We start from the raw sequence: 26,660 nt of genomic DNA on the forward strand, positions 1-26,660 counted from the left end.
CACAAATCATCCAGACAGTGGCCAGATTCGTGATGTCTTTGCCGAACTCTCCTCATTCTCCTTGTAGAAGCCTGGATCCCCGTAGACGCAGCCCCAGGCGCGCGAACCCTGCCACAAACAGCCGAGTTCTTTCTCGGCTGGGCCTGTGACAGGGGGTGGCCAGGACGTCAGATGCTGAGAGAGACGGTTAATCTGAGTGGCAACTTCATTGTCTGTAAAATGGAAAGTAATTATAATCCTTTTTTGGGAAGTATTGAGAATCAAGCCGAATTTTGAATGCCAAAGATCTTCAATAAGCAAGTTTAATTTGCTTTTCTGATTATTGTTATTATTGTCTTAGCAAGGCCTAGATTCTTTAGGTTCTGTGTTCTCCCTCACCTATTCTAGTCGGCAGCCCACTGTCCGCAGCTGCACAGCTCTCTCCCCCGCAGTCGGAAGGTGAAGGGCTGGCGGCGTCTTGGGGCTTCCAGGGGCGGAGGGAAGCCCGCGCAGCACGCATGCGCGCCCGAGGAGCCGCCGGCCTCTAATAAGAGCGCAGCGCAGCGCCGCGGCGAGCCGAGTCGGAGCTGGCTGGGTGCCGAGCGCGCTGGGAGTGCGGGCGGCTGCCGCGCTCGCCTTCTTCCGTAGCCGGGAGGACTGAAACTTACGTGAGAGGCTCCCCTCGGTGCGCACCTCCCGGGGGCGCAGCGGCCAGCGGGAGAGGGAGAGCCGGCCGAGGCTGCCCGGCGCCCGTGGGAGCGAGCTGCAGCCGGAGGGGCGGAGGAGGGGAGCCGGGGGCGAGCCGCCCACCTGGACCGGCGCCCAACAGCAGCCGCGGTCGCGGCCGCCTCCAGCCGGGCAGGCTCCCGGGACCGCGGCGGGGGCGCGCCGGACCCTCGCCCGCGCCCTGGACGGCAGCGTGCGCTGGGAGGATTGCCCGTCGGTCCCGCGGAGGGGAGCATTGGGGCTGCACCCAGGAGGACTGCTCGGGAGGCGGGGCCGGAGCCATGCGGACCGAGTTCGGAGCTGAGGAGGCTGATCGCGGCCGGCCCCTGCACTTGCTGCCCGGAGCTCTGCGCGCGCTGCCCGCCTTCTTGGCCACTTCTCGCCGCCCGAGAGGGGAATAAAGGAGAGGAGGGACCCCGAGGCTGAAACTCTGCGGCAGCCACCTGGCTGCAGGTCCGCCGCGACGTGCTCAGCGGTCGTCCGACTGGAGTGAGCGTCCCCTCGGGGATGCACGGGGAAGGTACTGTCGCGGCTGAAGCCTCCAGGGGCTGCAGGACGGCAGCCCCGGGGGCCCTCTGACTCTGCACCCGAAGAGTTCCATCATCGAGTGCCCACTCTCAGCCCCTACTGGAACCAGGCCACCCGGCTGAAGGAGGGGATGGCTTAGGAGCCCCTGGCCCCGCAGCCCGGCGTCGTCGGCTCCCGGACGTCGCGGCAGAGGACCGCGCGGAAAGTGCCGCGGAAGGAACACTCAGCGAAGAGGTCCCGGCTTCGGCACCACTGGGACCGGGGGCTCCCCGGCCCCGACTTCCCGGGGACCGCTCTGCGCCTTCTGGAGACGCGCCGCCCGCGCCCAGGGTGGTGCCATGTGGGGCGGACGCCGCTCGTCCGCCGCCTCCTCTCGGAACGCCGCTTCCCTCCTGCAGCTGCTGCTGGCCGCGCTGCTGGCGGCGGGGGCGCTGGCCAGCGGCGAGTACTGCCACGGCTGGCTGGACGCGCAGGGCGTCTGGCGCATCGGCTTCCAGTGCCCCGAGCGCTTCGACGGCGGCGACGCCACCATCTGCTGCGGCAGCTGCGCGTTGCGCTACTGCTGCTCCAGCGCTGAGGCGCGCCTGGACCAGGGCGGCTGCGACAACGACCGCCAGCAGGGCGCCGGCGAGCCTGGCCGGGCGGACAAAGACGGCCCAGACGGCTCGGCAGGTAGGGCGCGCCGGGCCCAGCGCGAGACGGGGGGAAGGTTGGCTCTGTTTCGAGGGCACGGACAGGGGAGGGGAAAGAATTAGGAGCACTGAAATTTCAGAAAAGGATCTGGGACCAGGAGGTGGTGCCTGCATTCTGGCCTAGCCATTAATTTGTGTGAGGTGGGGCATCCATTCACCACCCTGGGCCTCAGTTTCCCCATTTGTCAGCTGAAGAGTGGCTTGGCTTGGGTTTTCCGAAGAAAACCAGGCGTCTAAGCCAGTGTGGGCCGCAGACAGCTCCACATTCCTCTTGTCTAAGGACTTCTGCGCTCCCTCTCATGTCTCCTCTCTCCATAGGTCTAACTTGTAGTAAGGGCTACTGTCTTGGGAGCACCCAAGGAAACGGTGAGGGGCTCCCTCACAAGAGGGCTGGCAGTTGCCCTGCCGTGAAGGCTCCTCAGAAGGAAGGCAGCTCCTCAAAAGGAAGGCAGCTCCTCAGGGCTTTCTCGCGGGTGATGCACTTTACCAGACTCCGGGGATTCTAATCCTGCTGAACGCGGGCTGCACCGTCCTCTGCCACAGGCCGGGCCGCTCTGGTGTCCGGACAGTCTCCTTACTACGGTAGACTTGGTAGGTGTGACGACAGAGCCCTGCGCAACCTTGCTCTTTGTGGCTTTAATATTTTTTATTACATTTTTTCAAATTGCCAAAGCCGGAGTTAGAAAAATAAACAAATCTGGAAAAGAATTTGATGGGTTCCACTTTCCCCACTCTTCACACACCTCCGAGACTGCCTCCTTCTAGGCTCTACACCGATGTGTGTGTGTGTGTTTGGGAGGGAAGATTTAGCTCCCGTGTAGGGGTAGAGGTCAAATGGCAAACACGTAGTCCCAGAGGGGGTGTCTCCTCTTTTCTGCAGCTAGTTATGTCGAGGAGAGGACTTAACCAGCACCCTGAGCCCGGGGCTGGGCCTCCCTGAGCTTTGGCACCGAGTGTACAGTGCTGTCTCAGGGCCTGGTAAGAGGCAGCTCTTCTTAGTGCCCTTCCTTTGCAGTCAGGCATTTTCTTAGCAAAGCTCCTTCTATTGTTCTTGAATCTGCAGACTGGAGAGCTGAGGGTAATTCCAGGAAAGGGGCCGTCTTAAAATGCGAGCCCAGCTTTGCAGGGTGTGTGGCCGTGGAATAAAGCCTTGAGAAATGAGCCGAAGGCAAACCGATGCCTTGATGTGTGCAGAGTTGTGCATGTTCATGGTCTCTAAAAAGTTGGGCTGACTTTGGACCAATCAGTAGGCAGCCGACTTCTCATGACACCCTGTGATATGTATGGGTGCCTTCTTCACTTGACTTGTAAATCTTTTTTCCTAAAGATTCTGTTCCTGCCACTGCTTTGCCTCATTGGGCAGTGCCAGGGCTTGGAGGAGTTCTGGACTTCGTGCAGTTATCCACACTTCCAGTTAGAAATCCTGGAGAGAGAACAGTTATTCCTCCCAAAAACTTGTTATGTGGACTTGGACTGCTGTCAGCTGGTTTTTGCTCTAATGTTTGGAGTATTTTTTTACTGTTGTTTACTCCTCCATAACATATTCAGGGCTGGTATGGTAATTTAGAGAATGAAATATTTATAGCATGCATAGGAGAAGCCCAGCATCCCCTGCCGCACTCTGCTATGGTTGTTGGCCTGAGGAGAGCGTGTGATAGAACAGTCCTACTGTCAGAAAACCAGCTGTGCTGCAGCCTCTGGGGCAAGTGTTTCTGCCGGCTAAAGGGGCACTGTGTCAGCACAGTCTTGACTCTGTTCAGCGCTAACGGGTCAGGAAACCTTCAAATGTCAGCCTTTGGTTACATACTGAGAAAGTTTGTTTTACTCATAAGGCGTTATTTCTCCATGACTCCATGTGGTACTGTGTTCTAAACACACTGACTCCAGGAATTCCAGAGCAGTCAAAGGAGCATCATCAGGAGGGCTGCTGCTCTTGCGGACAGTTGGAAGCTGTTCCATGTACCAGATCTCGGAGGTGCGGGAGAACTGGGCTCCCTCCGAGTGCTGCCCTGCCCCACCGCCTGCTCTGCCAAGACCAGTGAGAGCTAGTCCCTGTCCTCATGTGTTTTCCAATCACATAGTCAAGGAGATGGGCAGGAAGACATCCAGAAACCCTAGGTTCTTGGTAATGCAGGGTGGAATTCCACAGAAGTGGCTTTTTTTTAAGTAAAGTAATTTAAAAATGGAGCTGGCTACTAATTTCAGTAAAGTGTTTATTTTTCAGAATAAACTACACTTGTTAAATATGACGCCCATTGCTTTATGCTTCTGCATAGCTCCCCACAGTTCTTCACACAGACTCCAGTGTCGTAACTCTGGGCGTAGCTGCTCCGTCTCAGCCACCCTGGGCCTTCCTCGGTGCTTTCTTGGCTCATTGTGGGCTCTCTTCTTCCTGGAACAAATGTCTTGTTGCTCCCAACATTTGTTCTCCTTGGTATTATTTCATTGTGACCTGCTTCCTGGAATAACTTCCCACCATCCAGGGCCACATGCTAGGCCCCACCGCCCCAGGACCAGCCTTCAGCTAGACAAGGATGGGTGGAGTTTTTTCACCCTTCTTTGACCTCTGTGTCTTACAGACTCTTTGGAAATGGTCGTGGCTAGAGTCTGACCTAAATTTTTGATTTATTTGCCTATGAAAAAAGAACTTGCCAGAAAATGGTAAAAGAAGTTTGCAAGGAATGTAAATAACTTTCTGGGGAAAAAAGGTCCTTTAAATAATTTAAACTCATTTCTACGCAGATCCTGCAACTATCTGTTGAGGCAGACTTAAGTTGGGATAGTTCAGTTCTTGCAGGAATTTTAGAACAGTCTTAAAACATTAAACTCATATTTTTGCTAAATTGGATATTTGCCTCAATCAGTGTTGCAGCTGGTGAGTCTAGCTGTAAATATGAACAGTTTTGCTTTGGGGGGCCTGGTCCGTCGTGCCTGTAGGGCCCTACCGCCTTTCCTGAGCACTTGATAAAGTGCAGTGCACACAAACCCGCCCGGCCTGGGTCCTGCAATTCTGGGTGTCAGTGGTGCTCACTTATGCATCTCCACTGCCAGTCACCAACGTTGACTGCATTCTTACAGGCAATCATAATGTTCTGTTTTTATCCTTCAGTCCCCATCTACGTGCCATTCCTCATCGTCGGGTCCGTGTTTGTCGCCTTCATCATCTTGGGATCCCTCGTGGCAGCCTGTTGCTGCAGATGTCTGCGGCCTAAGCAGGAGCCCCAGCAGAGCCGGGCCCCGGGAGGGAACCGCTTGATGGAGACCATCCCCATGATCCCCAGCGCCAGTACTTCCCGAGGGTCGTCCTCCCGCCAGTCCAGCACAGCGGCCAGCTCCAGCTCTAGTGCCAACTCAGGGGCCCGCGCGCCCCCAACGAGGTCACAGACCAACTGTTGCTTGCCCGAGGGGACCATGAACAACGTGTATGTCAACATGCCTACGAATTTCTCTGTGCTGAACTGTCAGCAGGCCACCCAGATTGTGCCACATCAAGGGCAGTACCTGCACCCCCCATATGTGGGGTACGCGGTGCAGCACGACTCTGTGCCCATGACTCCTGTGCCACCTTTCATGGATGGCCTGCAGACGGGCTACAGGCAGATCCAGGCCCCCTTCCCCCACACAAGCAGCGAACAGAAGATGTACCCGGCCGTGACCGTGTAATGTGAGGTGCGGCGGGTTCCTGTACGAGATGGAGGAAGACTGGAGAGCTTGGGAAGGATTCCCAAGTGGAAGTCCTCGCATGTCGGTGATGTTTATGGCACGGTTCTTTTGGATGGCTTCATTTGCCCCCCAGCTGTATGAAAACGTCTCTCTCTGAATTAGCGTTTCTGGATATGTTTCACCCCAGTGCATGATTGATTTATGATGGAAAAGCGCATCACCTGGAGATGCCTGCATTGTTGCCAATGGTTGTGTGACAAATGCTTGAGCCCTTAAGTGCCCTTGAGGTATGGCTGTCAGAAGAATTTTGTAAAAGGATAGATTAAGGGTTTTTATTCTATCATTATGATTATTATTTCTTTTTTGCTTTTTACTGTACCAGATCAGAATACCTGTTCCCTCCCTTTTACCTGGGTAAGTTTTTTATAAGCATCCAAGGGGAAGACATAAAGAACACAATTATGAAAGGAAATCCAATTTGAACTCTGTGAGATTGGTCACTGATCTCAGTGTTTCACAGGCACATCTTAATTTCATTGTTAAAAGATATATATATTTTGTCTACTTTTGTGATTTTTTTGGTCTATGTGCTTTTTTACCTTGTGTAGAGATCTTACTACAGTGATTTTCTACATTAAAAAGAGACTGAAAGAAATTATATAGTTACTTAACTAATGACATCTCAGAACTCTGGGATAATCTTGCAGTAGTGGGTGGTGTAGTAATAAAATCATTCATCTCCTTCTTGATTGTATCATCTAATTTTCCGACTTTTCAGTGACATCTGAGAAGTCATTAGGTGTTTTTTATATTGAAATCGTAAACTGTCACCTGCTACTTCTCCAGGTTACTTTGAGTTTTGCCGTGTGATATGGCTTGGCATCTCGTTCTCTTTGCTTTTTGGATCCCCATGCCTGTATAGGACTGAGTGCAGGTAATTACTGTCGTTATAAATGAAGATCAGCATTTCTGCCTAGATCTGATCCAACATTTTGTTTTCCCTATAAAAATTCAAAGAAATGCTTTATAAAGATACTTAGTATAGCTTCTCAGCCATAATCTGAGACTTGGGATGAAATTTAAACCACAGATATGATTTACTTTGTAAATCATAAGGCTTTTTATACTCTCGTTATCAAAATGGCTTATTTTTCAGGCAATAAGAGCTATTAAGAGAAAAGCTTTTCAAAGAGATATTGCCTTTCTTCCCCCACAAAGTTCTTGTTTTCCTCTCTTTTAGTCCTCAACAAGCACTGTATTCATTACCAATGTTCTGAATTAGGAAATTCAAGTGAATTTATTTGTATATTGTTTACTTATAGGAAATAAGTTTAAGTATGTGCAAGTAAATTTCCAACTGCTAGCAAAACCAAGATTTGTAATTAAATAAACCGTTGTAAGGTGTGATCTTTTACACATTTATATCCATATCTATAGTTTATCTATCATCTGTCTATTTGTCATCTATCTACACTGTTTCTCTCTCTCTCTCTCTCTCATGACTGAATAATGTAAAACCATTGTTGGCAATTGGTATCAACAAAGATACTCAATCAAATTTTTTTAATAACCAAAGGCAGGGGAGAATCATTTTACTTATTAATAAATATTTTATGGTATAAATTCCTAGGGCAGTTGGTTTTTTTTAATTTTCATTCTGGTTGGTAATTTTTCAGATGGTCTGTTAAATCTGTTAATAGAATAAAATTGCAAAAAATTAGAAATACTGCTTTCTAGAATGAAGAGCCTAGCTTTAAAAGTAATTAATATCTGGGAAGTTTGTATGCATGTTCTATGAGTCAGTGAGTATTATTTTACATATTCCATGGGAAGTGTTGACAACACAAAAGAAACAGTTTTTTGGAGATAATTATATTATCAGGCAAATGTGCGTTCTGTACATTGTCTTTGATGGAGGATTCTGGCTTATCTAAGGGAGAAAAATTCCTGGAAACGTGGAGGTGAAGGGGACCTTAGAGATCACCCAGTCTAGGGATTGGCAAACTTTTTCTTTTGGTAAAGAGCCAGAGAGCAAATATTTTAGACTTTGCAGGCCATGTGGTCTCTATCAACTATTCATCCTTGCCATTGCGGCACAGAAGCAGCCATAGAGCATACATCAACAAATGAGCAGGGCTGTGGTCCACGAAAACCTTTCTGATGGACAGTGAAATTAGAATTTCGTACAATTTTCACGTCACAAAATATTCTTAGGATTTTTTTCCCTACCATTTCAAAATATAAAAACCATCCTAAGCTCTAGGGCTACAAAAACCAGGCTGTGGGCTAGATTTGGCCATTGGCTATAGTTGGTCAATCCCTAAAACTAGTCCATCCTTACCCAATGTGGGAGTCCCTCTGCAACATTCCTGACAGCCTTTTTTAAACAGAGAGATGGAGAGTGCTTGCTTCTCTTGTACAAGGTTGTCTAACTTTTCCTTCTTTTCTATGTGGTGATTATCATGATGCAAGTAAATGGGCACTTTAATAAATGAAATGAATTTTTCACTTAGTGAATGGTACTTAGTCTTTCCAAAATTATAACATCGTTAGAAGCAACCTCAGACCTTTTCAATTTTGGTAAAAACTGGAGAAATTTAGTTGACAAAGTAAAAAAGTTCAAATACTTCGTTTAAGTGTACTTTCCTTACTGTCATGACATCAGAACCTATAAGGTGAAATATTTTAAAGTCTGTTGGAATAAAGAAGACTTAGAGATAGAAAAATAGTTTGTTGCTGCACATTTTCTTCATCTAAACCTCTAGTGTGGGTTCATGATGGTTCCGGGGGAATGCTGTATCCCTGCCCTGTGTATAGGAAGAAGAAATTAACCAGCTCTTTGTGTCGGTTTAAGAGCCTGGAAACTAAGCAACTCCTATCATTGCTGCTGCTAGAAAGTTAAAATTTAACAATAATATCAACATCCAAAGCGGCGAGAGAGAAGACCATTAAGACAAATGCGTTTTGGTTTAGCATATTTACTCCGCAACACTCACCTTCAAGCTAGCTTTCCACTTCTGATTACATTTTTAGGTGCTTAATTAATGAATTAGCTCATCTATTAAATTTACCTTGTGCTCATATTTTCAAGATTGCACAGTTTATGAATTCTATGACCGATATTTTCTCCTTGTTTTGTTACAGGTTGGGATTTAGATTTCCTTCAGAAGCATTTCCTGAGGAAACCATGAAGGTTAGAATGAAGTTGGTGGGGCAAGTCAGGGCAGGTAGTCACAAATGGACTGGACACAGGAGAAAAGTTTAAGTGGTGCTGAAAGTTGGGATGGGAAGGAGTTTGGAATACTACGTTCTCTTCTCACTTGGGCCCCGACCTCATAATAGCTCTCATGTTTAGTCCCCTTTTCTCTCAGTCTTTGTCTGTTTTCTGCAAATTCACAGTGGGCTTTTATTCACGACTCTTTACCACACATATCCTCAGCGATTCATTAAAGCAGTTTAAATTAATGAACAGGCGCTTGCTTAAGCTTCCTAAATGCTTAAAAGGAATAAGTTTGTTTCTTTTTAGTGGACCTTACACTTGAGACTTCTCATTAACTTAGCCTGTCCTTCCTCCAGTCAGTCAGAATTGCAGCATTAAAATACATAATGTGTATTTTATGACACTGTTCAGTGCAAAGCTCTACTCGCAGTGTGTGCGTGAGGGAGCTCATTGGAATCTGGGAGAGGGTTCCAACGGGCAGATAGAGAAATCAGACTGACGCTGTCAGTCATTAGGATGGAAAAGGAGCACCCCAGGCACCTGCTAGCCTCCTGGACTTGCTGAGTTACTGCTAAGTAAATATATCAGCAGTCAAGGCTAAGTGAACTTTCTAGAATTTTTAAAAATGTGATCACGTCCCCATTTTGCTTATTTCCCTTGCTTCTTGAGCAGGAGAAAAATCAAGTCCTCCGAGGAAGCCATGTAACCTGGAATGGAGGAATGGCGAAGCACGGAGTGGGTGGTGGCAGTAGCTTTAAAAACCCAGGGACGTATGTGGCCTCCTGAGGGCTGCCCAGAGAAAGGCCTGGGAGCTGGGAGTGAGTCTAAACCTGGCCACGGGGGAAGGTATGCCCTTTGTGCTCAACTTTTACAGCCCTTTGCATTTTTAAAAGGAGCAGCCTGAATATTGCAAAGAGGAATAAATCATGCCTACAAATGAGAACACAGTCCTCATCACTCAACCTGAATCCTCCTCTTCTCCCTGCTTAGATGGGAGAGCCTAGAGGACATCTCCCTCCTGCCACCCTCTCCCTCTCTCTTGTTTTTTCAGAACCGGAGATCAGCAATTTTCATTCAGCCCATTCATTCCAAAATGCTTACACAGAAAGTTCTTTGCCTTCTGAAAAAATTTTTTAATTGAAAACATGAATGTTATTGTGAGTCAAGTGCTTTTAAGGAGTTGGGTAAGTGAAAGATGACAAAGAATTAGAAATCACTAACTCTCTTCCTGAAAATTACAGCAATCCACCAGGTCAGTATGATTTCGTGCATTGATTTCCATTGCTCTCCCTTACCCTCTGTTCTTCTGGATACAATCATTTATCAGTGAAAAATGGAAGAATAAAACCCTAGAAAAACAGTCCTGTCCAAGATATTAGGTATTTTCGGATATTAACTGTAACCCTGCAGCACCACGACAGAATCACTTTGAAACAAAATTACAAAGTTTTATGTAGGGAGTTGATTGTGAGGGTCATTTTGCTTTTCACAGTTAAATCTTCAGAATGCTTTCAACATTTATACCAGAAATTGAAGGACCTAGCTCAAATCAAGAGCAAGGAATTTAAAATTAATGCTTTTTAAAAAAACTTTTAAATGAGAGATGATAAAAGGGGTAAAAAGTTTATGATGGCAGCCTTAAGATTGATTTTAAACATAAAACTTGCATCTTAATTTCAACCATCTTGAAGTGTAGGTCTTTCCATTTAGAAAAATCATAGGTTACACAAGACATTATTTACTCGGTAGACATAACAGCTGTAGAAGACTGATTGCCGTCTATAACATGTATATAAAATTACCACATATGTGTATACATACGTGTACAGAATGATCACAAGAGAATTTGAAACAGAAATAACTTATTATACGGGGCTACCTCATCCAAGACTCTGGTCTCAATTCTTGGCTGATTTTTTAAAACTGGAGTTTGTTTGTAGTGCTTAGCTTTCCTTGTCTCAGTTGTAACTCGTTCTGTCGAACCTCCTCTGGAGTTGGGTGGACTCAAGTTAGAGCCCATTTCTACCATTTACGGTGTGGCTTTCGACATGAGCATTCATGTCTCTGAACCTCAGTGTGCTCTCTGTAAAAGAGGACTAACCACACCCACCTCCTAGGGTTTGTGTGAAGACAAAGGATATAATATAACACACTGCTAGTGGCATCCGACAGCTTTTTATAATACACATGTAATTTAACTTCTTTTCAGATATTTAACTTCTTTTCAGACATTCTGCCCAATATAGAGAAATACATAATTTATATTGACAAAATATGTCAAATATATATAGCTCCTTAGAACTAGCTTAGGAGATTTTTCTTGTTTTTGTTTCAATAACTAATCAGTTTTACCTGAGTCAGTCTAAATTTCTTGTGTTTTTAGTTTGCCTAGGAGACTTGTACAGAATTGACTTTCTCTGACCCTTGAATTAATACCGCTCTTGGTAATGCCCTCACTGGCACGTCTTATTTCTCTGCACTGTTCCTTTGTAAATACACAGATTTCTCTCATCCCCAGATCTTTAGGTTTGGCTATTCCTACTGAGCATTTTTAGCCTGCCACTTGGCATTTCTCTGAACCACTCAGGGTTCAGTCAGGAGCATAGACTGAATCATTTTATTTTAATTTTCTACTGAATTTTAACCTCGACACAGTACAGCACACAAATCTTAAATGTACAGCTCGATAACCCACCACCCAGATCATGAGATAGAAAGAATCCAGTTGATAGCTTCCTTCAAAGGTAAGTGCTCCTCTGACCTCTGGCACCATAGAGTAGCTTTGCCTGGTTCTAAACTTCATGTAAATGGAATCTCACAGCATGGATTCTCTTGTGTCTGGCTGCTTTCACTCAATGTTATGACCAATGTTGAATGGAGCAGCAGTTTGTTCCTTTTCATTACTGTGTAGTATTCCATCATATGACTATACCATAATTATTTACCCACTCTCCTGTTGATGGACATCTGGGTTGTTTTCCATTTCGGACTGTTAGGAACAATGCTGTTAGGAACATTTTTAAACATGCCTTTTGGTGAACATTAGCACTCAGTTCTCTAGGGTGGAATTCCAGGAGTGCAACTGCTATGTGTATTTGCCTTAGCAGATAAGGCTGTTGTCACACCAGTTATTTTTAACAGAGAGAATTTGTATGAGGAATTGGGCAAACAGGTGTTAGAGACCTGAAACAGCAAAAGGGGACACTGAGGCAACACAGAGCTAGTAACTGCCCCAAGCGGTTACTACCCCTAAGGCCAAGGGAACAAAGGGGAGAAGTTGGGGGCTATTAGAATCTGGAAGCTTGAAGGAAAGGCCCTGCTGTGCGCAGAGAGGGGCACTTGCTGACTGGGGCCCAGGGGCACACAATGAGGCTTACTCTGGGAATGCCAAAAAAAGCCGGCAACTGGTACCAACTGCTGCCAGGGTGAAGGCTGTGACTGCAGACACTGACTGAGCAGCCGACACTGATGGGGCAGCAGACAGACAAGATCTTGCCCTTCTGCTCCCCCAGCCTTGCAGGCTCCCTCTAGTGCCCCCTGTTGGCAGAGCCCAGCCCGCGGCCCCAGGCAAAGGGAAAAGGGGCTTTGCAGGTTCCCCCCAGCACCACACAGAGGCTTGGAAAGGGTTGGGTTGGAAATCAATATTCGGCATCTTTCAAGCTGAGACTATGCCTTGTGACTCGAATGGCTCTTATGAGTTTCCTCACCTGTCTGGTGTGTATGTTGTAACCATATTAACCTACTTACTACAACTGTATATGAAGTCAGTGATTGAGGGCCGGTCCGGCAGTGCAGCAGTTAAGTTCACGCCTTCCTGAGTTTTGTTTTGGTGGCCCCAGTGTTCGCCGGTTGGGATCCTGGGCACAGACCTACTCACCGCTCATCAAGCCATTCTGAGATGGCGTCCCACATAGAAGAACTAGAAGGACCTACAACTAGGATCTACAACTATGTACTGGGGGTTTGGGGAGAAAAACAGAAAAAGAGGAAGATTGGCAACAGATGTTAGCTCAGGACCGGTCTCTCAAAAAAAGAAAAAAATCTCTAAAAAAAAAAAAGTCAGTGATTGAACTTAAAGCAGTTCTTTTGTCCCATTTTAATGCAAAAATGAGAACCAGGGCTGGCCCCGTGGCTTAGCGGTTAAGTGTGCGCTCTCCCCTGCTGGCGGCCCGGGTTCAGATCCCGGGCGCGCACCGACGCACCGCTTCTCCGGCCATGCTGAGGCCGCGTCCCACATACAGCAACTAGAAGGTTGTGCAACTATGACATACAACTATCTACTGGGGCTTTGGGGGAAAAATAAATAAATAAATAAATAAATAAATAATTATAAAAAAAATAAAATGAGAACTAAATGCTCCATCAGAGTTGGCTTAAACAGCATTCCACGGGCAGTTGCACTGGTGGGGACTTGGCAGGCATCTTTTTAGAGGCCCGCTTCAGGACATTTTTGAGGTAAAGCACAGACTTTGGAAGAGGTGAGAGTTGGATTCAAATCCGTCTTCCATCCCTGACAAGTGTGGACAATTCAGGAGACCACTGAGCTTCAGTTAGTTAAAATGGGACTCAGGGTCACATCTACACATGGGGCAGTTGTGCAGATCAAGTGATATAATGTGACAGTGCCTGCCACCACAGCTCTCTCCTAATATGGTATTGCTTCTGTAGGCTATTTTCTAGGGGCTCTGGTTTTATGTAAGTGGTGGGGTTTTTTGGTTAAATTTTAAACCATCTTGAAAACCTCACCTAGCCACATTCTACTGGGATCCTTTTGTTGTTCCTCTGTTTTTATGTTATCCAGTAATCCATAGAAATCAGGCTACAGGAACTAGGAGTAAAGACTGGGTAGAAGACAATGCTGCCCTCTGCTCCTTGCACATACACTGGGTGTAATTCCTCTTTGTTCTCTGTTCCCATAGCACTTGCTTGTACCCTTACGTCTCGCTGCCTGGTACTATATTTAATTGTGTACACGTCCCCTTAGATGGCGAGTTCCTTGTCTGGCTTATTTCACTTAGCATTATGTTTTCAAAGTTCACTCATATTGTAGCATGTGTCAGAATTTTCTTCCTTTTTAAGGTTAAGTCATATTCCATTGTCTCTATAGACCACATTTTGTTTATCCTCTCCTCCCGTGATGGATGTTTGCGTTGCTTCCACCTTTTGGCTACTGTTAATAACGCTGCTATGAACGTAGGTGTGTAAATATCGATTTGAGTAGCAGCTTCAATTCTTTTGGGCATATATCCAGAAATGAAATTGCTAGATCATATTGTAAGTCTATGTCTAATTTTTTGAGGAACTGTTGTTATTTTAAGGCGCTACATTTTGAGTTCGTTGCATAATAACAGATAACCAGACTACTCATGGCTACATTCTGCTTAGTTACATGTCTGTTTCCCCCACTGGGCTGAGCTCTTTGGATGCTTTATTTTTCTGTATCATTAGCACAAAGCAGCATGCCTGCAACATACTTCTGGAATGAGTAAATGGAGATTCTCACAACCAGATGTGATTTTAAAAATATTTATCAATCTGAACGGCAGAGGCACTGACCAGTCTTAATGGACAAGTGCACTGTAGAGCCAGGAGCCCAGCCTCTTAGTTGCTGGATTGTGGAAAGGTCCAGAGATGGTGATGGTGTGGGAACCCACCTGCCCCTTTACTAACAGGGGCAGTGGCTGTTTATCAATTGGTATGGAAGTATTTCAGTATTTAAGTGTTGTACCAGTGTAGAGGCAGTACATCAGCTCTGCTCACCATCGCCTGTGAGGAGGTGGGGACGGTATATTCTCAGTTCTTGTAGGTGAAGACATTGAGGTGCAGAGGAGCTAAATGACTTCTCCAAGGTCATGAGGCTAAAAACGGCCAAATTTCTGAAGCCTAGTGCTTTGATTCTATGTCCATGTTCATCCCATTGCACAGGCTGCAGTGTGCACATGTGGTAACACAGGCCTTGTTGTGGGGAAGTTGGTAATCTTGGAGAGAAAAGGCTCACACGTGTCAAATGCATACTATAATAAAGTGCAGGCCTGGAGCGCCCAGATGCCGCGGGGTGCAGAGACGGGAGCGCCATTGTATAAGGAGGACTCCTGGAGGAGGTTGACTGGAACCAAGCTTCTAAGGACAGGAAAGATTCAAGCCATCAGGGAGCAGCAAGGAGACTGAGCAGAGAGGTTGGGTAGGGAGGAAAGCCTAGGGCGTTAATAGACCCCGGGGTCTGGCTGAAGTAGAGATTCTCTTTGATGAGCAGAGAGACTGCCATTAGGTGGGAAAGAAAAGAGGACATTGTTGTCCCCCTCCCCTGGTCACTTATTCATATGGCCAGCAGGGACAAGTCAAGTCACAGGGAAGTTTCACAAAGAGGTTGTTTGGCAAGAGAAGGACAAGGGCATTTGCTGAGTAAGACTACACTGTGCACTGGGGAGGCACCTAATCTAGCCCTGGGGTCAGGCCCTGGAGCCTGCCTCTAAGGCAGTTACCATCTGCTGTAGACTGAACATTTGTGTCCCCCAGAATTCATATGTTGAAATGCTAACTCTCGAGGGGAGAGGAGGTGGGCCTTTGGGAGGTGATTAGGTCATGAAAGTGGAGCCCTGTGAATGGGATGAGTGCCTTATAAAAGAGACCCCAGAGAGCTCCCTAGACTCTTCTGCCACGTGAGGACAGCTGTCCATGAACTAGGAAGCAGGCTCTCACCAGATGCCAAATCTGTCTTGGACTTTTAGCCTCCAGAACTGTGAGAAATAAATGTTTGTTGATTATAAGTAAGTCACCCAGTCTATGGTATTTTTGTTACAGCAGCCCAGGTTGACTAAGACACCATCTATGCTGCAGGACCTGGTATTTGATTATACAGTCTTTTGTTTATTGTCTGTCTCTCCCACTAGAATATAAGCTCCATGAGGCAGGGAACTCTGTTGTTCACCACCACGTCTCCAGTGCCTGGAAGACAGCTCATACTCCAAAGAGCAGCGAGGAAGGGTGTCTGATAGCCCTCCAAGTGGAGGCTCCTGGGACGGGTAGGCTTCAGGAGCCTTAGCAAGTCTTGCGTGACGTCAGCTCATGTGTGCACCTGAACCGCAAGGCCCAGTGCTCTCCCGCCTCTGCCTGCCAGTTACGGCCTTTCCTTGGGAGCAGGGGCCACAGCAGTTTTCGCAGAAAAGCCCCAGGTTCTTAGACACACATTTGGGTGTCTGGTCCACTGAGACGGAAAGCGCCCTGAAGCATTTTCCTTTTAGTACAGACAGTTGCTAGAGTGGGTTTTCTCTTGTCTCCAAAAATAAGAAACGGGCTAAGCCCTTATATACCTTCCATGGCATTGTCAGGGCTATTTTGCCAAATTCTCAAGGTTAAGAAGAATTTCGTTCTTTTGTATTCATCTACATTTGTGTCTACTGCATTTTCTCCCGCAGAACCGTGATATATGTGTAGGTGTGGGTGCTAACACACCGCAATTTCAAACGCAGCCTGCTGCCTGCATGGGTCTCCCTCATGCACTGGGGCACGCGGTTCTGTGGAGCACCCTCGGCTCCTGGCTCTGCTGCAAGCCCACTGGGGCTTTTCACCAAATAAATTGGAAAGTGGGATTCCATTAAAACGTTTCTCACAGTATTAAATAAATTTGCTTGGAGGTGGTTTCTTTTATGGATGAATAAGTGTCTACCCCCCCCACCCTATCCAATTTTAAATGTAATATTGGAACAAATTCAAGGGCTTGTCCTGCAGCCATCTTTGTAAGTAATTTGCAGGCAGCTTCTCTTAAGGACACTGGGAAGGGAAAAAAGTGACTTTAGCAGCTTTGTTTGCCGCCAAAAGGCTGTTCTATTTCAGCTCACAGCAGCTACTCCATTCAAGGCCATTTGGAAAGCAACAGTGACAGTCACCTGTCCCCTCAGCCGCTGGCAAGATGTGTGAGGTCAGCAGAAGAACTTTCAGTCAAACAAAACTTAACGTAGGCACAACCACTGTTTTGAAAGTTGAGGGAAAATCAGGAAGTTTCCTGGCAATTAATGTGGACTATTTCAAATCAAAACACATGTTCTTTAGAGTAGGGGAGAGAACACAGGTAGCATTAAACTCTGCAAACAACTCTAGTTGTTATAAACAACAATTACAGAAACTGCTGGGACAGCCCCTTCCAAGAACGGGCTCAGGCCAAGGCAGTGTCTCTGAGGACAGCCTGTGCTCCCTTTCTCGGAGCATCTATCACTCTGGAATCCAAAGTCAAGGAGAGTTGACTGCAAAAAGAGACCAACAGCTGAAGACCGAGCTCTGAGGCCAATCCTCAGGAATTTTAAATCATTTTATTTATGTGTGTGACCTACTTTAAATAAATGAAAGCTTAATGTTTGTGAGCTGGACTGTGTGTTTCGTGCTTGTAGCTTTGGTAGGTGGAAGGATTTTATTTTGTCCTCCTTTGGGAAAAGATAAAGGCCCAGACCTCCATCTATAGTCCCAATTACAACGGGTTGACTTTCCAGCAATTGCTGGAAAATTCCCTTGAAAGAAGGGAATTCCCTTCAAATGTGGAACAGTGTCGGCAGGACCAGGCTTCTGTCATGTGTCCTGTTGCCTTGATATACATTCCAATCCCTCACATTATCTATGTATCTCACATAAACTTTGAAAAATAAATAGCAGAATCTGAATGATCTTTCAAAGTATCCTGAGTCTTTTTCAGAGAGAAAACTAAAGAACATTGCTATAGGCAGGAATGTAGAATCTGCAAACCATCTTTAGCCGCTAACGGTCTCTGGATGGTTCATGTCTGTTCTGGTGAGTAGAAGTGAAGGACGACATTTCAAAAAAAGTCCCTGTAGCAGGAAAGGCAGATTTTGTAGAGACGACCGAGAAATGGCTAAGGTTGGAATATCACACTTCCCTGTTGATTGTATTAAAGGATTTTCGGTTTTGCACAATTCAAAAAAAAGGCTTGGCTTAGGTACAGCAGGCAAAAGAAGTCCTTCTCTGCTCCGCCTTGAGCTGCTGAACTCCGCTTGGAAGTGAGGCCTGGCCTCCTGTCCCCGCTCCTGCCTGGGATGTGGCCACCACGGTCGTGACTGCCCCGAGCAGGCCAAATTCAGTTGTGATAGGATTCGGACTATCTGGAGCAAACAGAGTCAACTAAGGGAAACTGTAGTCAGTTAGAACTGGGCAATTAAGAGGGTTTTTGGGTTCCAGACTCAAGCCTCTGCAGGGAACAGTCTCTAGCGGGCTCTCTTTCCTTTCTGTCCTCCACCCCCAGGTTCTGCCCTCACTACACCCTGGTGAAGTGAAGAGCTGCCCAAACAAAGCCAGGCAGGCAGGTGCTAAGCCAGAGCCCGAGGCTGGTGTCCAGTGAGGAAGCCCCGCGTCTGTACTTCCCAGGCCCACATCTGGGCCCTCCAGCTCGCCACCTACCGCAGGTTCAGTATGGCCTCTGCGGAGTGAATTGTGCATCCCAGGGAAGCTCAAGGCAGTGGAGGCTTACCTGAATGCAGGGTATGTACCTACAGGGAGTGGGCAGAGGTCTCTCTACTCTCTTTAAAATAATATAAGGGAGGAAAAACTTCCGTCTACTCACTCAGGTTCTGTGGCTGGCCTAAGAATTTAGCTGACATAAGACACATTAACAGGAATAAAGCTTACAAGTTTATTTAATATTTTTACATGTACATGGGAGTCTTCACAGGAAAATGAAGACCACAAGAAGCTGTTAGGCCCAAAAGCTTATAAACCTTTTTACACAAAGAAATGTGGAGTATGTGACAAGACAAAGGGGCTTGGGCTGGTGGCAGTAAATGGTGGGACACTGACTAGGAAATATATGGGGAAACTAATGGAAGACCAGGCTGTTTTAGGTTTGTTTGTACACCGCCATTCCAGCGCCGACTGCCAGGCTCTGGTGCTAAGAACGTTCTCTTCCTGGTGCAGGCAGGGCGGCTTTCTCAGGGGAAATGTCATGACCTGCTTCTAGGAAGAAGGTGGAGGGCAGAGAGCCCTTCCTGCAACTGCTGTTTCTCCAGTGCCTTCAGCTCAAAATAATCAGTATGCCAAAGGGGCATGTTTTGGGGTGGCGTGTTCTGAACCCCTCCGAAAACAATGCCATGATTTCATGCTTGACAATAGAATTTGAACTTCCCACATCTCACTTTGCAGGGAAATTGAGATGAACCAAAGGGAGTAAAGTAATTGAGGGGAGAAGGCCTCTGTGCACAATTTTTTCCTTTGCATGATCAATCCAAACTCAGTGTGGCCTCACGGAGCCTCTTCTCATAAAGGGGGCCTGCCCTCGCAGCACGTCGAGCTCCTGCTAATCCGCAATTCAGATTCCCCTGTGCTCCTGCCATTTGACCGCGTGTCCAGGCCGTCGGCTCTCGAGGCAGAGCCTGTATATACAGTCTGTACCTGCTGATGAAACCTCTGTGTTACAGTCCGAAGTCCCTAGGGCAGTGACTGCTTATTAGTGGAAAAGAAAATTCCAGAATAAAATACGGTCCAATCAGTTACTTTAACAAAAGATTTATTTGTAACAGGTTTGTGCAGACATACACCAGTCAACAGGATTGATCAAAGCCACAAATCACTACATTTTCCAAAACCTTTAAAAATACAAGTAAATGTCCTTCATTTGTATTCACTCCAGGAGGGAACCCAGCTCCACTATAATGTGTTGCTGTAAGTTAACAACCAGAGGACATTAATAGGACGTGAAAATGGTAACACTTCTGGAGGGAGGGAACAAAAACCCCACACTCCATAGAAGCGCTCACTGCTCTGCTGGGAGCCAATTAAACGTGCCCCCACAGCCCTGCTTCTCTCTGCATAACCAGATTAAAACCTCCCTGTCGCAAACAATATTTAAGCAATCTGAGCACAGATGTGACAGCAGACAGGAGAGCACACAGCTTTGCTCGCATGAGAAAGACACCACAAAGATGCTGCATTCAAACGGCAATTCAGTGACCTGCAGGAAGGATGACCCATAGAGGCTGCAGACCCGCTGCTCCCCGCTGGCTCTGCGGCCCCACCCCTGCCACTGGCCGGGCTGCAGCTGCCTGCACTGCCCTTCAGAGGCAGGCTTAGAGGGGAGCAGCACAGCACACTTCTGCCTTCAGCAGTCACTGGCAACACGGGAGAGAAGGTGCAGTGAGTGTCAGCACTTGCACTGATTTTATTCATGAAAAACCAAAAACCTATTTCCTTTTGCGGGGATCTTGTTGGAAAGGGAGAAACTCTTTTTTTTCCCAATTTTTTTTTACTGGTGTTTATTGACCCACCTGCAGCTGCATACTAAGCTCTCTTTAGGAATACAACTAAATCCAAGTCCACTGGAAGTGGGTTCACATCCTGATCTTTGGCTTTCTCCCTCTTTCTGGCCCTTTCTCTTCCACGCTGAAGAGCTGGCCTATAAAAGGCTCTTGATAAGCTCTCTTGGCCCTGCGTTTCCTGGGCGGGGGTTATTTGGATAGCGCTATTACTTCAACTTTCTTCTTCCTTTTTCTGCCATAAATCAAAGCCACCTGACACTTTGTTCCTGACTTTTAAAACGAAGGTCTCCTTTCTTTCTTTAGCCAGGTCAGGGCTAATCTCATGAGCATGTTTTTCTTGGTCTGATGCCTGGGAGAAAGAGTGGGGAGATATCCCTAAGGCGAGGGCAAGAGAGCGTCACCTGAAAATGAGCCAGCCTGGATGCAGAGAGAATCGCTCTTGTCTCCCCTCAGCCAGGGAGCAGAGGTGCTCATCAGAGTTAACAGCTACAGATCAGGCTTGGGGTGGGGTGATGGGTGAGCGCGCCCCTCTTTTCTGCTCCCATTTCTTTTGCAGCTTCTGGCCGCTTAGATTTCTGTTGGCTCAGAAGGCTTTTCTTCCCACTGAAGGCTGTATCCCCCATTCACAAATGACTCACACCCAATAGCTGAGAGAGATCTTTACACGGAGCACCAATGGGAGGTTTGGCATTAAGTGAAGCTCTTGTTAGGTAAAATGGAATGGAAATGTGCTTGGTTGGACAATTTGGGAGGTTGAGAAAAAAATAAATGAAGAGTACAACACATCAAGTTGAGTATTCCAGGCCTACTCCTTGTGGGACTACTTATTAATATGTTATTACAGGGGGTCTTGGGCCCTCACCTCTATGACCCATTGGAAACCCTTCCAACTGTCCTCCTTGCCCTTCAAGTTGGAAAAATGGCCAGTAGGAGGCTCAGTAATCTCCCCCAAGGCTATACTGAGAGAAACAACTGCCCTGAGCCAATGAAGAACCAGCAACAAGCCAACTGATGTATGCCTTCCTTTTTTTTTTCTGGGGGAGGGGGTTTATTTTCACTATCTCTATCGCTATTATATTTGCTAATTTAAGGACTTGCATGAAGAAAGTAATGACTACGATGGGGGATGTCATCCTTTAACTTGACCTGATAAACTCATTTCTTTGCCAAGTTATTATTTCAGGCTCTGCTTAACCAGTTTCCCTGTTCACATTTTTTACAGATCCCAGGAGATGAAGGCTACATTTCAAATGCTGAAGCTAAACCACGCCTTGAATTACTTTGGGACAATGACCCTGGGCAGTAATTCAAACCCTGGCTGAAACATGTGTAGTTCTTTCACATGTTCAGAACTAAAGACTCCCTTATCCTACAGCAGTTTTGCAAACATTCTATTCAACGTATGGTTTAAGACATAAATCCCTAGGAACAGGAATGTGATAGAAAAGTCTCTTCTTTATGGTTCAAAAAAATAAGATAAAGGGTCATTGTTACAACAAATGGAGATTATAGACTACAGCTTTCTTCAAAAAAAATTCAACCTTACAGCCTGTAATGTATATACGTCCATATGCATTTTCAGACATTGGTTACCTATACTCACTTTTTTTTTTCATTATTCACTGCTTCTTGACAAGCTATTACTGATTTTCACTGCCAGCTCCCTACAGCAAGACCTGAAGCCTTGTCAAGGAAAAGAAAACGTCAACAGAGTTCTCAGTCACGCTCTGCTGAAACCCAGGTTCACGTGTTAGGATGTTACTCCACGAGTGTTAAAGAAACAGCATCTCCTTTCTCCAAAGCACAGGTTTCCTATGCTATACTGATCCCGAAAAGGTTATCACATGTGTGCACGTGTGTTGGGAGATGGGCGAATGTAACACTGGTAAAGAAGCCTGGAATATTCTGCAAAGAGACAGGATAGAGACATCAGCTACACCCCAAATTATTACAAAGCCCATTCTGATCAACAATGAAATGCTAATCCAGACAGCCAAGCAGAAATGGCCAGTTTATTCTGCTCTCTCCCTTCCCTTTCCAATGTGCACTGTCCATCGACATCCCTCCTGACTCGTGCAGTGAGCGGCTGAACTCAGACTGGAGTTCATGGAATGGCTGGTCTTCTCCTTCTGCAGAGTCAGCCAGGATGGGACATAAACTCAAAGGAAAGTCGGCAGTCTGTGTGCTACACTGGACCGAGGTTGGCCTGAGGGGATTCTGCCACTTTAGCCTAATCCAGAGTCAGGCCCTGTAGTGCTGACTGAGTATGACCTGCTGGCCTGTGTGTCACTTACTGTGTGGCAGAGTGACAAGTCCCATGTGGCCTTTCCACTGAGCTGACAAGAGTATGCAACTTAGTCCAGTCCACCCTGCTCCCTGGGGAGGCGTTGTGTATGACACTCTGACCTCAATTTAAAGATAGGACAACTGACACAGCCCCTGAGTCGGCCCTAGCTAAATATTATACATCACACGTAGTGACAGCTGTTCCTCCTAGAAATCCCATTTAGTCATTTGGCTACAAGATAGCTTAATCACATGAGAGAATAAATAGAAAGGCATCCCTTTGAATGTTTTCTTCGGTGGGCATATTTCATTATTGCAAAGACTGTTTAGTCTACTTCACAAAAGAATTGGAAATTATACTTAAATCTCAAATCTGAACTGTATTTTAATGTAAAACATAAAGTAACAAAAAGCCCAAAACAGAAAAACACGCACGCTGTAATTCATAAATCTGATTCGGAGGGCTTCAGGAAAGAGCTGTTTGACAAAGAATTGAGCTTGAATTCCCTTTTTCCAAATAGGCTTAGTTCCCAAGTGAAACCAAATAGAACGCCTAATGCAGTTCAATTCTAATTTTCCTTTCTCCTCTGTATTTAGGCCATCATCTTTCTTGGTGTACAATGAAGACATACAACTTGGTTTGTTGTGTTAATTACAGGCACATTTTTTGTTGGAATCCCTGCATGGCAGTCCTTCAGTGATTCATCTTGCTGGGTGCTCTAGTATTTAAAAATGTTTCATCACCTTGGGGAGGAAAGAGTGGCGATTTTCTGAGCCTCACTTGTTAATTGCATTGTTCTGCTTCCCCTCCAGCCTTCTTTGGATCCTGGTTATCTCATAAGTAAGGGATTAGTTAGCTTAGTCAACGCAAATCATACTGTAAATTATTTCAACACCCAATAAGATGTGGACGTTCCAAAAATAAAGAGTTAGGAAGCAAAGGGCACTATTGTTTTATTTCCTAATTTAGCACAAAGGAATTGCGCCATTTTAACCAGCAACAGCTGCCGAAACATATTTATGTTAAGCCATCCAAAAATCGGGTTTGACAACCAAAGCAGAGAGGCGAGAACGTGCCTTCAGGCTGGTCACTTACTAAAGGCTCCAGGTTCTGTCCAAATTGAGACTGTGGGACTCTGCAGTTTGGAAAGTCAGTGACACAGCACTTCCCTTCCTTGTCTTAGATTCAGGACAGTTCACATCCAGAGAGGTGCCTGGATCTAACACTGACTGGACAAGGAAGGAAACCTTGTCAATATAAAAAGGGCGTTTCCTTGAAATGTCTGGAATTCTTTTCAATTTAAACTATCTGGCTTCAGGGCTTGATTTCAGAATTTCTACTGAGGAGATCTGGCGGGAAATGTCCTCTACGTCCTCGTCACAATGTCTCTGTGTGGTTCCCACTTTCCCCTTCTATGGTCTTCTTCCATCACCACCCGCACTATCCCTTACTCTCCTGTCTGGGTCACTCATCCTCTCATTCTAGAGCTACAGAGAGACAGGTGTGTTCCTTCGCCGGGGAGACATGCTATAAATTCATTTGTTTCTCAATAGTGAAATCCAAAACATCTCTTAACTCTCAAGAAAACAAGTGTGAGTTCTAATTTGCGCAGATGCCAAAGGTCCAGCGGTCTGGAGGCTGGGAAATGAGTATTAAGCGCCTGCCCAGGGCAGGGAGCGCCAAGCGGTTGTACCAGCACTTCGACCCTGAGGCTCCCATGTTGTCAGAAAGAGGCAGATAAACGTTTAGAATGTATGCGGAACAGCTATGTTTCTTTTCTTTAGTTATAGAAGGAAAGGGGCAGAGGAAGAAGGGATTTTGCATCCATATCTGAATCTGCGGTAGAACAGGGAAGAATGCAGATCTGGGTTGTTGCCCACCAGCTGCCATGCACTGAGCCCAGTGGCCAGCCATGCACAAGGTCTGAGGATGAGAGATGTCTGGGCAGCAACGGGAGGACCAGCCAGAAGGAAACCTGGGAATGGTGCAGAAGACTCTGTCGGAACACCAATTGGTTTGCCCTGCTGGGAACGTGGCTAAGAGGTTCAAACAAATGTTCTCAGGTTTACCTCCCAGATATATATTTTTGTGATTTCATTGCAATCAAGAAGTTTATGCCAACTTTATACAAACAAAATAGGAATCAAAGCAAGGCAGCAGCCTGCCTAAAGTGACGTTTACACACTGCCCAGTGGACTTAATCTGTGAGTTAACAAAACAGGAAGCAAGTGTGCCCCCGCTCCAATTCCATGAGATGGATTTCTCACGCAACATAAAACTCTTTTACCTTTCTCCCAGAACAACTAGTATTGATGTTTAAATATTGGTGACACATAATGTTTTTAATTTCACACCTCACAGAGCACGGTTGAATGCTTCATAACAACGTAAACAAAAATTAGGCCAAGCACTGCAGACAAATTGGAAGGAAAAAAAATGGCTTCCCCCGTGGTATATACTCCGGGTTTGTAAGGGGATATATAACTAACAAACTGGTTGGCTAAGGCCACAGAAATGTGTTTTCCGGTGTTTTGGCTGCTGACACCAGTCTCTTCCGACAACGATGTGTTAACACTGGGTGCAGCAAACCACATCTCTTTCCTAGGATCAAGCAGGCAAATTCGCGCCTTATTTCTTCCTCGATTTCTTTTTGGTAGTGTCATAAGCACGGACTATTTCTTCCTGAGTAACAGCTCCATGCTCTTCTTGAGAGAAGGCGTACCCATCTGAAAGAGAAGCACACAGGAACAAGTGGTCAAGAGGTGAATTGGGGGAGCCTACTAGGCGCAGAAGAAACTGCTATTTTTGGAAGACTGGAGCTGAGCTTCCACAGGCTGCCCCTCGGCTAGGGGGAGGCCTGAGACGAAGGGACCCGGGACCTAGAAGGGGAACCGGGGCAAAGTGAGGGTGTGGTGCCAAGAGGCAGCCTGACAGGCGGGTCCGAGTGGTTCCGGCTACTGATGCTGATGCTGGGATGGCAATGGCTCAGAGGAGCGGCCTTCCATTTTGGGGGGGCTGCAGCTGAGCTTAACCTGGGAAGCATAAACAGGGCGTCACTAGTCCACGTCTGCACTTTCCCACCACCAATCAAGAGGAAAGGCAAATTGTTCTGCTCCAGAAATGTTCCAATCCGCCTGAAGCTGCAGCCGGCCGGGTAATTTATGAAGCTGTAAACATGCTGAAGAAAACACACACGACGCTGATGGTACAGGCTGGCAGAGCACACGTGATACTTGGGGCGTTCCTGTTTCTAAATTGGGCTGATTTGGACTAGTAATAAGAAATTACAGTGGGTTTACTTTTGTGTAAATAAAGAAAAAGATCACAAGATAAAGTCAAGAGAAATTTAGTGATTGGCCTCGTGGCCACAGAAAGACTGGTTCTTACAATCAGTTCCAATAATAATAATAGCAGCAGCCGACAGTTATTTAATATTATGTGTATCGGGCACAGCTTATGTACTATGCACAAATAGCCCATTTATTCCTCCCAATAGCCCTCTGAGACAGGTGATAGTATTCTTCCCATTTCACAGATGGGGCACCTGAGGCACCGGGTGATTTCCTGACTTGCCCAAGGTCACACACTTTGTGAGCGGCCAAGCTAGGAGCCAGACCCAGGTTGGGCCCATGTGCTCCCGCACCTCCAGCCCTGAAACGGGTTTAGCCTTATAAGCCCAGGTAGGTTTTCCTTCCTGAGTGGTCCTTCCTACAGAAGGGACATTTACAAAACTCCCTCTCTGTTGGCTGACCCTTCTGGGTCGGGGGTAAGGAAGAGTCCCACGGCCGGATTAGACATTCTGACCAAAAAACAACACAGTAAAAAGCCTGATAATTGTGACTTCCATCCACACACATTTGCAATTTATCAATGGAGCTGTTAATTCATTGTCATGTTCTTTAAAGGAGGAAAAAACTCAGAAATTGTGCCCATGTATCTTCTAGATTGTTAATCATTTTGCTCAGACATTTGGCTTAAAAAGGAAAGTTTCTGGAGTATAAAGACACACAACAGCAACGTATGCGAGTCTTCGTGGGGTTGGAGAAGAGGAAGAGACCTCAAGAGAGGAACTTCAGGTGACTTCTTACTCCTAGTCTGCCCATACACCCAGAGTCTCTGTCCCTGGGCTGGCTTCCCGGCTCCTCCGGAGAGCATGCCTTTCAGCCACTGCCTGAGAAATCCCAAGGGTTCAGGAAGACCATCCCGGAAGGTGGGGGCTTGTCTGCTGAGGTGGCTGGGGAGCTGGCTGAGGACACGCTGGGCAGCGGGAGCGAGGAGCAGAACAAGGCGGCAAGCGCGAACGAGAACACAGA

The 26,660-nt window shown here is 46.6% G+C and overlaps 2 protein-coding genes across 2 annotated transcripts in view; one reads left to right on the top strand and one right to left on the bottom strand.

Moving 5' to 3' along the window:
* The first annotated feature begins 1,273 nt into the window (after positions 1–1,273).
* SHISA2 (shisa family member 2) lies at positions 1,274–8,838 on the top strand. Its single transcript, XM_004435272.3, has 2 exons — positions 1,274–1,905; positions 5,035–8,838. Exons 1-2 carry the CDS (start codon positions 1,572–1,574, stop codon positions 5,586–5,588), a joined length of 888 nt encoding a protein of 295 aa, XP_004435329.1. The 5' UTR covers positions 1,274–1,571; the 3' UTR covers positions 5,589–8,838.
* Positions 8,839–19,335: 10,497 nt separating this feature from the next.
* ATP8A2 (ATPase phospholipid transporting 8A2) overlaps positions 19,336–26,660 on the bottom strand; it is a 507,110-nt gene continuing 499,785 nt past the window's right edge. Inside the window, exon 36 of the mRNA XM_014791223.2 lies at positions 19,336–25,073. Coding sequence (XP_014646709.1) covers positions 24,976–25,073 — 98 coding nt within the window. The 3' untranslated portion in view covers positions 19,336–24,975. The remainder of the gene's footprint in view (positions 25,074–26,660) is intronic.

The sequence above is a fragment of the Ceratotherium simum genome, chromosome 10 (genome assembly GCF_057802395.1).
Source record: "Ceratotherium simum simum isolate JZ-2026a chromosome 10, ASM5780239v1, whole genome shotgun sequence".
NCBI lineage: Eukaryota > Metazoa > Chordata > Mammalia > Perissodactyla > Rhinocerotidae > Ceratotherium > Ceratotherium simum.

Bases quoted from the DNA above. Each gene is read 5' to 3' on its own strand.
- SHISA2 (XM_004435272.3), top strand. From the start codon at position 1,572: ATGTGGGGCGGACGCCGCTCGTCCGCCGCCTCCTCTCGGAACGCCGCT. The intron at 1,906-5,034 runs GTAGGGCGCGCC...TTTATCCTTCAG, and splicing joins CGGCCCAGACGGCTCGGCAG to TCCCCATCTACGTGCCATTC.